Source organism: Cnephaeus nilssonii, assembly GCF_951640355.1.
Source record: "Cnephaeus nilssonii genome assembly, chromosome: 11".
In the NCBI taxonomy this organism is placed as follows: Eukaryota; Metazoa; Chordata; class Mammalia; order Chiroptera; family Vespertilionidae; genus Cnephaeus; species Cnephaeus nilssonii.
Window position 1 is genome coordinate 35,448,688 of NC_137082.1, and position 12,587 is coordinate 35,461,274.

At 46.6% G+C, this 12,587-nt stretch overlaps 1 protein-coding gene across 2 annotated transcripts; it reads left to right on the forward strand.

Annotated features, from left to right (window-relative positions):
* Window positions 1-4,236: 4,236 nt before the first annotated feature.
* On the forward strand, window positions 4,237-9,591 carry ASIP (agouti signaling protein; the record flags this gene model as incomplete). Of its 2 annotated transcripts, none has more annotated exons than XM_079784608.1 (3): window positions 4,237-4,399; window positions 6,055-6,116; window positions 9,415-9,591. In XM_079784608.1, the coding sequence occupies 3 exons, from the start codon at window positions 4,240-4,242 to the stop codon at window positions 9,589-9,591; spliced, it is 399 nt and encodes a 132-aa protein (XP_079640734.1). The 2 variants fall into 2 exon arrangements, with proteins under 2 accessions (XP_079640734.1, XP_079640733.1); XM_079784607.1 differs by having other exon boundaries at window positions 4,240-4,399; window positions 9,412-9,591.
* Between the last annotated feature and the right edge of the window lie 2,996 nt (window positions 9,592-12,587).

Sequence of the window (12,587 nt, forward strand, 5' to 3'; positions counted from 1 at the left end):
TACTCCCATGAAGCCAGCCCTGGTTTCTGCAGTCGGACATCCCCCAAGGGGTCCCAGATTGGAGAGGGTTCAGGCCAGGCTGAGAGACACTCCCTCCCAGGCACGAATTTCATGCACTGGGCCTCTAGTATATGTATAAAAGCCTAAGCGGCCATTATGACCAAATGACCAGAACGACCGGAACGACTGGTCGCTATGACGTGCACTGATCACCAAGGGGCAGGCGCTCAATCGTGGTCAGTGCCGCTCCCACAGCCAACCTCCCATGGTCTCCCCACTCCCCGCCCCGCCTCTGGCTAAGGCTCTGGGCACCAGAGAATCTGGGACCAGGAAGCCTGAAGGAGGAGAGCAACCCCGATGCTGATCGAGACAGAGTGGCAGCTCAGAGGAGGCAGAAGGGGCAAGACAGCAGCCTAACCGCAAAGACGTAAAGTAAGCACCACCACCATCTTATCTCTGCCACCACACTGCACTGCTTGCCCTTCGGCCCCCATCAGCCACTTCTAGCTCGGCCCTGCACCTTTCCAGGCTCCCGACTACTGATTGGCTAGCGCTCCTATGGTGGTGTGCCACCGTTGGCTGAAGTCAGCTACCTAGCATGCTTGGGGGTGAATCCCTGAGAAAATGTGCAGCTGAGGTAACTCTGCCCTGGGGAGAGTGAGGCGGCCCAAGCACAGCAAGCAAAGTAGAGCTGTATTTCCACCTCAGAGCATAGCTGGTGTTCAGGCCATTTTGGGGCGCTCTGTCTGTGGTCTTTGCTTGCTGCTACCTCAGCACATCTACACAACTAGATCGGGGCCTGCCGGCCAACCTCCTGTGCCCCCTACCCCACCCCCCGTGCACGAATCTGTGCTCCAGGTCTCTAGTGTAAGCATAAGCACATTTGAGAGAGTCTTTATATTTCACAAGTGGGATCACACTGTTTATATTCTTCAGTTTGCTTCAATTTTATATTTCTTTAATATATTCTAAACCAGCACTAGTACAGAATGATGTGCCCCTTCCAACAAGCACACTTTCCCAACTATAGAATTTTTGCCTGGACAGAAAAAAAACTGATCATCTCTGCTCTCATATGCCTGTGATTCTGGATGAGCCCCACTCAGGTTGCAGGAACATAATATACAAAGAAAGGGTCTCCACTTTATCTCCCAGAGGCTGGGTGGTCCTGAGCTTTTTAGGGGCCAGAGACTCCCTTATGGATCCAGAGAAAGCAACGGACCTTCTTTCCAGAAAAAAACGCACATATGCAAAAAGTTTTGCAAACAATATCAAGGTTAAGATTCCCTCCTGCTATCATTTCCTTTTCTTCCCAAGTTTTTTTTTTTTTGTTGTTGTTGTTCAAAAAACTGGTGAGGGGAGTCTGCCTCCATCACCACTAGCCTATATGAGTTGATCCCCTGCGTTGGGGCCCTTCTTGAGCCTTACTTTGCCTTTGGCCATTTTTCTCCTACACGGGGATGAGCTTGACCCAGGTCCCCAAGTCCCTGGCCATTGGTGCTTGGCAAGACTGGAAGCCACTGGTGGAAGCCAACTGAGTCCAGTCACCTCCCCTGCAATGCCAGCTTGCTAGCTGCCCAGAAACACTGGCTCCCCTCACTGGTGCTGTGTATCACAAATCAGCGAGCTGGAAAAGACGCCTAATGAGCCAATTAGTTAGGAGTCATCTTTATTGCATGCAGGTTCAGAGCATATTACCTCTGTCAAATTCTGAACAACCACAGGAGGGAGTATTTCCTTTTTATATCCTTCTAGTTCTTTGTGTAAGACAGCTTGTAACCTTGAATACATATTATATCTAATCAAACACCTATAACCTTGGATGAACAAACACTTGGCAGAGTATGTGAATTAATATAGTGTATCAGGCCCTTTAGATGGCTAGCTTGCAAGGTCAGACAGTTAAATTTATCTTTTTCTATTATTCAAGCTAAAAGCAAAGTTATTTTACAGTCTAAAAATAACAGAGTTGACCTACAGAATAAGAGACTAAGCATAGCAGAGTAGCTCAAACAGCAGTTTTTTCCCAAAGAGGGACCACTATGCTTCAGTGCCACGAAGCAAAGCCCAGGGCAGGCTCTCAGGGCTGCACCTCATTAACACCTAGTATGGTCAGCAGCTATTATTGTTCACCGTCTTCAAGAAGACTCTGCTGCCTTCACCTCTTCTTCGGTTTCCATCTCTCCCTATACCTCTGTCCCAATAGGTGGTTAGTCATCCCCCATCACTGGGAGATTATAATCTTTTCCTTTGCTTTGGGGACCAACGCTTTGACCCTGAAGGATTAAGATACCAGACTATCCCCAGTGCCATTGCTAAGGGGATATCTGCAGTGCTCAGTGTGCACTGTGGATTGATACACTGTCTCCTTGCCTCACCATACTCAGATGATTTGGACACTGTTGTCTCCCACACTCCCTCAGTCAGAGCCCTTACACATTAGTTCTCTTGCACACGCACACGCATGGACACACACCAACAAGACTCTTGAGGTACATAAGCTGATTGCATTTAGCCATGACTTTCCACACCCTCTTTTACAGAGTTTAGTCAGATTCAACCACACTCATGCATTTGTAAATCCCTCAACTCCTAAGGATACACAAGTAGACTTTACAAAATCTTTCTTGGTGCAACTGTCTAACCTGCTCCAAAGCCTGGAAAGCTAGAATTAGAAATTATGAATTCATAGAGTTTTAGAATAGAAAGATATTTAGATTCTTCTATTCAATAATTTTTTATTAAGTTCCTATTCTGTGCCTCGTGATGTATACTGAATTATATAGTCACATTGTCTCATTTTACAGATGAGAAACCAGAGGCCCAGACAGGCAGGGTCACACAGCCCCTTAAATGGCAAGTACATCCAGGTGACCTGACTCCTCTTCCTGGATTCTTTCTATCCACCATGCTGAAGAAAAATTCATCTTAAGTGCTAAGCAGTAACTTAAAGCAGCTGATGAGTTTAAGAGGAGGACGTGTCATCAGTGACACTACAAATCAAAGAACTGCCTCACTACTACAGAGTGGAAGGCCAAATTATTCTTGAGAAACATTACACAGGTAGTCATTGCTGCCAGCATTATTATCCTGTATTAATAGCAGGGAGTGTGTGTCCCATGTAGAGTAGTAACAGCAATGAGGGCTCTGTAAAATGAGACAATATGACTATATAATTCAGTATACATTACAAGGCACAGGTCCATAATCCTTTCCCTGAAATTTCCAAATCCCCAAACTCTGAAAATTGTAAGGTTTTAATTTTCCTTTGGTAATTCATTTGACAGCAAAATGACCTTACCTGAAATCATTTGTCAACAAACCTGACCTGAGTATGTGAATCAATTCACAGTCTTTGTTTGTTCTGTTATGAATATTCACATCTTTTTGCTACAGAAGCATCAATATTTTTATCATGGATGCTCCCAGGCCCCTTATAATGGGGTTTAATAAACTATATAGATATTGTTTTCCTACAATCCACAACATTCTGAATTTTTAAAAAAAATCTGACTCCAAGGATTATAATACAACCAGGTATTATGGACCTATATTACATTTACAATATACATATCCTCCCCAGGATTGGTGCAAGGTATACTGGTTTTTAGCCCTCTCCCAATACACAAAGAAGATTAATTCCACTGAGACTTCACCCTTTCCAGACTCAGTGTAGTTTTATAGTTCCACTAAGTTAGCCTATGTGCATAAATTCATTCTCCTGACTCAAACCGTACCTGCATTCATTCCCTCTGGGTGTGGGAATATAGTCTATGCGACGACATACACTTGTCTGAGGGTGCATTTATCGCTGCATCTTTCTCACGGATTTTTATGAGCCTTATTCACTCCACCTTAGTAAAGCTTCTGCCACTGTGAAGCAGTAGTAGGGACCTTTGAACAACTCTGCCCAGGCTTAGGGTCTCCTGGGGCCACTGGTTTTTGAAAAAAAAAAAAAATACAGTACCCCACCCTCTGGTTGGCAGAGTCCAATCGCAATGCATCCCTTTTCTCCTTACTTCCTTCCTTGTCTTTCTTCCTCGTCCCATCTCTCCTTTTTTCTCTTCTTCCATCATCAGTTCTCCTTCCCTGTCTTAAGCCTTGCTGGTCCTCCGGTTCCCTTGGGACACTTGTGGAATCGGGTCAGAGCACCAGCCCAAAGAAACAAAGAAAGCAGGAGGGCACATTCTCTTGTCGCATCACCTGACTGCCTTCCCTGTCCCACTCAGGCCTCCTCAGATGGATGTCACCCGCCTGCTCCTGGCCACCCTGCTGGTCTGCCTGTGCTTCCTCACTGCTTATAGCCACCTGGCACCTGAAGAGAAGCCCAAAGATGACAGAAGCCTGAGGAGCAACTCCTCCATGAACCTGTGGGATTCCCCTTCTGTCTCTATCATGGGTAAGTAGCCTGACCTTGGGTCCAGCTTTTGAGTTCTGGCCCTTGAGAAGGCACTTCAGGATGCCAAACATGCTCCCCAGGCTGATACCAAGATCCATTGCCATCGGTCAAGGCTCATTCTTGCTCATCCCATGAAATAATCCTGGACGAATAAAGCGTCCCTTGACTCATTTGGTTTAGGAAAGCCCTGCATGCCAACCTACCTAAAATGTAGCTTGGCGTGTTAGAGGCTTGGAGAGTTAAGATACTTGGTGAACTTAGTTTAACTTAGCATTTCTGAAATTTATTGAATCACAGCACACCTATCAGTGGTAACAAACTTTAGGAAATCCTGCAGACCATAGCCAAGACTGGGATGGACCAGTCCTGTCAGGCCAGGGTTGAGAATGACTGCTCAGGGAATGTAGCAGGGCCATTACAGCTGGTACGAGAGACCTGTTTTAATTCCATCTGGAAATAACAATAACAAGCATACGTATTGTGTGCTAGGCACTGTGAGGTGAGGCGCTATTTTTACTCCTATTTCACAGTTGAAGAAATTGTGTTTTAGGAAAGCTAAGTAGCTAACATAAGATCACACAGTTCTTAATTGGCAGAGCAGAATTTAAACCCAGTTGTTTCACTTCAGAACCTAAAATAAAAACGAATGTCCCTTACTGCCTTGCCTCTCACTCGCAAAAGAGGATATTCTAGATAAGTGGTTCTCAACCTTTCTAATGCCGCGATCCTTTAATACAGTTCCTCATGTTGTGGTGACCCCCAACCATAAAATTATTTTTGTTGCTACTTCATAACTGTAATTTTGCTACTGTTAATGAATCGTAATGTAAATATCTGTGTTTTCCGATGGTCTTAGGCTCTACAGCAGTGGTTCTCAACCTGTGGGTCACGACCGCTAGCAGGGTCGCCTAAGACCATCAGAAAACACAGATATTTACATTACGATTCATAACAGTAGCAAAATTAGTTATGAAGTAGCAACGAAAATAATTTTATGGTTGGGGTCACCTCAACATGAGGAACTGTATTAAAGGGTCGCGGCATTAGGAAGGTTGAGAACCACTGCTCAAGATGAAGGCAAGGAAAGGGGTTGAAGCAAATCAACGCTGAGTGATCACCTTCAATGTGCCAGACTTTCCACTTTACAAACATACCTTACTTATCCTCAAGACAACCCTGCAAGGTAGGTATTACAGTACCCTGTTTGCAGATTAGAAAACTGAGTCTTAAGAAGAATAAGTAGGTTGGCTAAGGCTACACAGATGCTATATCGCAAAGACTGAATTTAAATCAGGTCTGCCTGACTCCAAAGCTCTGAGAAATGGAAAATAGGACTATAGGAAACTCGGGTCTATCCATGTATAAGACACTGAGTCCATTTTACAGGGCCTTCTGGAATTTCCCCTTTGCCTTCCTTCAGAGGACACTTTGCTCTCAGTCCCTGGCTCCAGGTCAGCAGTCAGGCTAACAAGAACCTGATGGCTAAAAAAAAAAAAAAGGAGCCTGATGGCCTAAGTGCCAAGATGTGATTCATCCAGCCAACCTCTCATCCTCCCCCCCACCTTGGGACTTCCTGGAGCCCCCTCAGCACTTCCCACTTCACTGCAGCTCAGGGCCCCAGAAACATCTGTCTCTGCTCTTTTCTCTCTTTAAAGGGATAAACAAGAAGTCCAAAAAGATCAGCAGAAAAGAGGCAGAAAAGAAGAGAGCTTCCAAGGTAGGCCTGGGAGTTCTCACTGTGGGGGTGGGACTGGACTTAAAAGGGAGGACCCCCAAGCTCTGGTTAGGAACTAAATGATTTTTCAGACCTACATGAAGAAAAGCAGCTGACAGCTACCTAAAGGCTTCCTGCCCTTGAGTCCTGAACTCGACCCTCACAGAAGCCCAAGGAGCTGAGGTTCACTGAGTAAAAAAACTTACATGCCGAAAAGCATCTTCCTATACTAGCTAGCCCCCGGCCTGAAATTTTATCATCGCTTATTCTTTTGGATGAATGCACTGTTTCCTAAACCTCAGTCATTTCAGAATCATTTCCACAACTTTCGCCACATCTGAGTTTCATCTATTTATTAAATATGTTTAAAATTAAAATGTTATAAATTATATAACTGTGATAGAAAACCAGTATCATTTGTCATAAGTAGAAGTTAACTATAAAAATAAGTAAAATGAGCCCGGCCAGCGTGGCTCAGTGGTTGAGCATTGACCTATGAACCAGGAAGTCGTGGTTGCATTCTCGGTCAGGGCACATGCCTGGCTTTCAGGCTTGAGATGTGCAGGAGGCAGCCCATCAATGATTCTCTCATCATTGATGTTGCAGTCTCTCCTTCTCCCTTCTTCTCTGAAATCAATAAGAATATATTTAAAAATAATAATAAGTAAAATGAAAATAAAACACCGTTAGTGGATTCTAGCTAAATGGTATTGCCTGCCAAAGGCTGTAAATCTGAGGCTTGTTCTCTGTGTTAAAAGGAAGATTAGAAAGTATTCGGGAGGCATTAAGGACATATTGGCACCAAACCACATTGAGCCTTTCAAATTGAACAAGATAAAAAATAAATAATCCTTTCTCATTGGGATTGAGCATCATTTAATATTTATGCACCATTTAAAATCATATCACTATGGTACAGGTTCCCACACTTTGGGAAATATTGGAGTAAGGCATTGTTGAAATGCACACATTATTCCTTAGTGTGCCTCATTTTACCAGATCATCTGTAAACCAGACAAGGGAAGCCTGGACTAGGCTTTAGGAGGTAGGACCTGGCACTAATCTTGAGAACATTCCTGCTCCTCTCTGGGCCTTAGGTGAAGTGAACAAGCAAATCAGATGATTGACAGATAAGAATGTATAATTGACAAATATATCTATACTAGTGGTGCAGTGCACGAAATTCGTGCACGGGGGAGGGGGTGTCCCTCAGCCTGGTCTGCACCCTCTCCAATCTGGGACCCCTCAGGGTATGTTCGTCGGACATCCCTCTCACAATCCGGGACTGCTGGCTCCTAACTGCTCACCCGCCTGCCTGCCTGATCACCCCTAAACACTCTGCCTGCTGGCCTGATCAACCCCAACTCCCACCCCCCTCCTGGCCTGAGCACCCCTAACTGCCTGCCCCTGCTGAACTGATTGCCCCCAACTGCCCCCCTGATGGCTAGCTCCCCCCAAATGCCCCTGCCACTGGCCTGCTCACCCCCAAATGCTCCCCCACCGGCCTTCTTGTCCCCAACTGCTCCCCCCGCCAGCCTGATCGCCCCTGTCTGCCCCTCCCTGCTGGCCTGCTTGCCCTCAACTGCCCGCCCCCCACCGGCCTGCTCTCCCCCAACTGCCCCCACCCCCGCCGGCCTGCTTGCCCCCAACTGTCCTCCCCTGCCGGCCTGATCACCCCTAACTGCCTCTGCCTTGGCCCCGCCACCATGGCTTTGTCCGGAAGGACTTCTGGAAGGTCTCTAGAAGGTCTCCTGGTCTAATTAGCGTATTACTCTTTTATTAGTATAGATGCTAGGTACTGGGAATATGGAAGTGAACAAGAGTTTCTTGTGGGGAAAACAGGCAAACAGCAAGTAAACCAATGAAATAAATTCTTAATATGATAAACACTGAAGGAGTTAAAGCATGGCAATGAGATAGAAGGGAAAACCTCTGCAAGAAAGTACTTAAATATCAGACTGAAAAATTCAGTAATCTCAAGCAGCAACACCCAGTAGAAATACAATGGGAACCACATATATATTTTTAAATGTTCTAACAGCCACGTTTTTTAAAAGTAAAAAGAAACCCATGCAATTAACTTTAATATTGTATTTAACCCAATATATCCAAAATATTATGGTTTTCTTTTCTTTTTTATTTCAGAGAGGAAGGGAGAGGAAGAGAGATAGAAACATCAATGATGAGAATCATCAATCAGCTGCCTCCTACATGACCCCTACTGGGGATGGAGCCCACAACCTGGGCATGTGCCCTGACTGGGACTCAAACCATGACCTCTTGGTTTATAGGTGATTGCTCAACCACTGAGCCACACTGGCTGGGCCACATCTTAATTCTGATGTTAATTTTTAACAAAGTCAAACGTAGTCCTAAAAAACAATAAAGTGTTTATCAAAAAAATTTTACACTGCTTCAGTTTTAAATTAAAATTAAAAGAAAAATTTTAAAGATCTTTATTGATTTTTTTAGAGGGAGAGCAAAAGAGAGAAACATTCATGTGAGATTGGCTACCTCACCATCTGATGGAGCCAAAACCCAGGCATGTACCCCAACCAGGAATAGAAGGGGCAACCTTTCAGTGCACAGGACAACGCCCAACCCACTGAGCCACACCAGCCAGGGCTAAATTGAATAAAATTTGAAAATTCAGTTCTTCAGTTGCACTAGACACAGGAAAGGGAGTATCCAGTTCAAAGACCCTGTAGTAGGAACACTTTCTTCGTTTGGTGCACAGAAGGAAGGCCAGTGGGGCAGTGTGGTAAAGGTGTTGAAGGGAGGGGTGGGCGCACACAGGGCCTCAGGGCCAAAGTAAAGTTTATGTTTTATTCCAAGTGCAAAGAAAAAACCATTGGCGGGCTTTAAACCAGAGTGGGATGCCATCACAGGTCTTCGGAGAGGTTTCTTTGGGGCACTGGAGGACGGACTATAAGGGGCCCAGAGCAGCACAGAACACAGTGGCCTGGCCCAGGGTAGCAGAGGTGAAGAAGAGAGTAGAGTCAGGATTTATTGTGAAGGCAGAACTGAGAGGGGTTGCAGATACACAGAAAGGGAGAAGGGGTAGTTAAAAACTGGAGTTGAGTGGGGTCCCTTAGGGAGCGAAGCGGGCCAGGCCGGGCCACGTCAGTTTTGCTGAGGATGGAGGCGGAGGGCCATGATTAGGGAGCAGCCAGGACCCCTGGGGTGGGCAGTGGGTGGGGATGTCGGTCCGTGGCCTCCATCGCCCAAAGATTCCTCGGCAGAGGTGAGGTCGGGTGGGGCGGGAGTGGGCTGTTGGGACAGCCCCGGCATTTCCCAGCAGAGAAAGGCTTCGATTAAGAAGGTGACGCGGACCCGGCCCCCGCCGCCCGACCCCTGCGTAGCCACCCGCAACAGCTGCAAACAGCCGGCGCCCCCCTGCTGTGACCCGTGCGCCTCCTGCATGTGCCGCTTCTTCCGCAGCTCCTGTTCCTGCCGCGTGCTCAACCGCAACTGCTGAGCGCCGCCTCCCGGCTGTCAGCGGGGCGGGGCTCCCAGGTAGGAATTCTCCCTGGACCCTGGGGTCCCTGAAGAGCTGGTGATCTCTAGTAAGATGTAGCTTCTTAGGACTCGGCGCGGGCGTGGCTACTGAGGTTGGGGCGTAGCTTTTAGCAGGAGGGACTTCAAGGGCACGTGGCTTGGGCTGGGCTAAAATCCAAATAGTTTATGCAGGCTGATTGAAAGTGTGTGGCTGTTTCTTTAAAGGACCAGAAAGATCATTTTCCCTTCGAGGAGTCCACTTTACATCGAAAGTACGGCAGGCTGCGCACGCACTATTTCCGTGGTCTGGGGGAAACCCGATTATCCCGACCCTAAGGCTATACTCCTCTTAAGCGTTTCTCCAGATCAGCTGGAGACAATGCTGCCCCCTACGCCCCCTACCTTTAAACCGGAGAACACCCGAAGATGCCTCCACATCCAGGGAATGCAGACCACCAGACAGAAAGGAAACATTAAGGAACTACCATTCAGTCTTTCACCCTTCTAAGGAGCTCCCCCGACCCCACCCCCGAGAAAAACAAGAAAGGTACAACTCCATACACAGTCTCACTGGTTTGTCTGTCCTGGGGGGATCTGCAGATAAACCTGGGATGGCTGGTTGTGACTGGGCGATGCCATGGGTCCCTACAGCCAGAAGGCTATGCCTTAGGAGACTTCCAAACAAAGGTGCCACTTATGCCCACCCTCCCTTTTTTCCAGGGATTTCCAGAGGTGCAGGGGACTGGGAGGAGTTTCTTCCACTGCCAAGCTAAATAAATACTGACCACTGGTCCCCAGGCATTTTTAACCCTAACAACCTTTAGTTTGGGCATCAAGTAAAAAGCAGGGGTTCAGGACTCCTTCCTCACTCACACCACAGTAAGCAGGCAGCGAGCTTGGTGATTTGAAAATAAAAGGGAACCACTAAAATGGGAATCCAGAGGCCAGAAAGGGAAGCTCTAACACTCCATGGCAACTACAGGAAGAACTGTCAATTATAGGCCCCATCAGGAAAAGATGTTCATTGCATCTCCTACAAGAAACCAACTACCCTAGCAACTCGGCCAATGAGAAACCATCATCTCCCTGAAGTCACTTTTCTCCAATGGACCTTTGTTCAAAACCCCTCTTTCCTTTTTCTCCATACAATATGGTTCCTTTCCTTCATTTGTTGGACTTGCCTCTATGGCTTTTGTTATAGTTTGCGTGTCCTGATTTGCAACTCTTTGCTGTTCCCAAATAAACTCATTTTTGCTGGTAAAATAACTGACTTTTTTTTTTTTTAATCGACCTTGGAGACAGAAGGAAGAGAAACATTGGTTCGTTGTACCACTCATTTAATGTGCCCTGAGCAGGGATTGAACCCGCAACCTGGTATATCGTGAGATGCTCTAACCAACTGAGATACCCGGCCAGGTAAAATAACTTTTACTTTTAGGTCAACAGTGAGTAGGCAGCAACCTTTGTCCTGGATTATTGGGGCCTGTCACCTAAAATGTCCCAAGCTGGTGCCTGAAATTTCATTCTTAAGAGATTATCTGAGCCTGAGAGAAGCTAAGTGCAGCATATCTTTGGAAGGACCCTGGGAAGAGGAACACCTGCGATACTGCTTTGGGGAGAAAGGGGATTGAGGTGGGAAGGAGGTCTTTGATCCCAGCCAGAGTCAGGGATCACAAAGAAACTCCCAGCACCTTGCGGCTCAAGGGCTGCAAGAGCTAAAATGCCACTTGTCAGTGCACCCCAGCAGCTGGAGCTCTTCCTCAAGGAATCACTACAAGCAAGAAACAGGAAGTTGCAAACTGGCATAAGATGATTTTATGTGAGTGGAACATCGATCAGCTGCCTCCTGCACACTGACCAGGGATTAAGCCCACAACCTGGGCATGTGCCCTGGCCAGAAATCAAACCAGCAACCTCTCAGTGCATGGGATGATGTCCAACCAACTGAGCCACACTGCCCAGGGCCATACGATGATTTTAAAAAGGCCTCTGTACAAGAATGATTCTAGAAGCTGAGGCAGAAAAAATGTGAAGCAGTTGCCTCTGCCCTGATAGCTACCATGTATCTCCTTGGAGGTGAGGACAGTGGAGCTCAAGGGCCAGCACAACTAAAGCCACCTCCCCTGGCCCAGGTGTCCATTCACCATCTTCCATCTTTCAAATTCCTTAAAACTCTCTCCTTTCCAAGATCTTGTCCCAACTGAAGACCCAGGTTGTGCCTGCAGTGACATAGCCAGTATGCAATAGGAGGCAAACTTCAGAACCTGGACCAGATAGAGCGGGAACCACCTGGATAGAGTACAAGAAAAAAGATGGGTGCTCCAGGCCCAGCTAGTAATAATTCTGCACACTGGACAAGTCTGTGCTTCTCTGGGCTTCCTTTCACTTGTGTATAAAATGGGAAGCTCCTGCCATTATTCCTGATGTTCTTGTTATAAATCTGAGATAGTGATGCTTCTTGTGCCTTAAGAAATATGAGGGGAGGAGGAGCTGCCAGTTGCTTGTTTTGTTTACTGTCATTTAGGCTGCAAGACCATAGGACAAGAACCTTTTGTACCTTGTACCACAGCTGCTACTGATAAATGCCATCATTAATGAGAATATTGGGAACATATTGCAGCCACTGCTCCTGTGTTTTCCAGACGTTGGTCACCAACCAGGCACCATTTGGCTCCCAGGGGTGAGGCCCGAGATGCAAAGCCAACGAACCAGTCCGTTAGTGATAAAAAACCACTTAGCTGCTGGGTCCAGGCAACTGCATGGAAGACTAACCCATTTATTCCTTCAGCAAACGTGTGCTGAGCACCTACAATGTGCCAGGTGCTGTGAATATTGTGAATGAGTCCAATATGGATCCTCTCCTTACAGAACTTATGGTCCAGTGGACCATGACCATAGGCCCTGGTAGAGGCTAAAACAGTTGTTAGGAATAGTTCCTTTTCCTGAGAAAACAAAAACAGCCATGGCCAGGCTAGA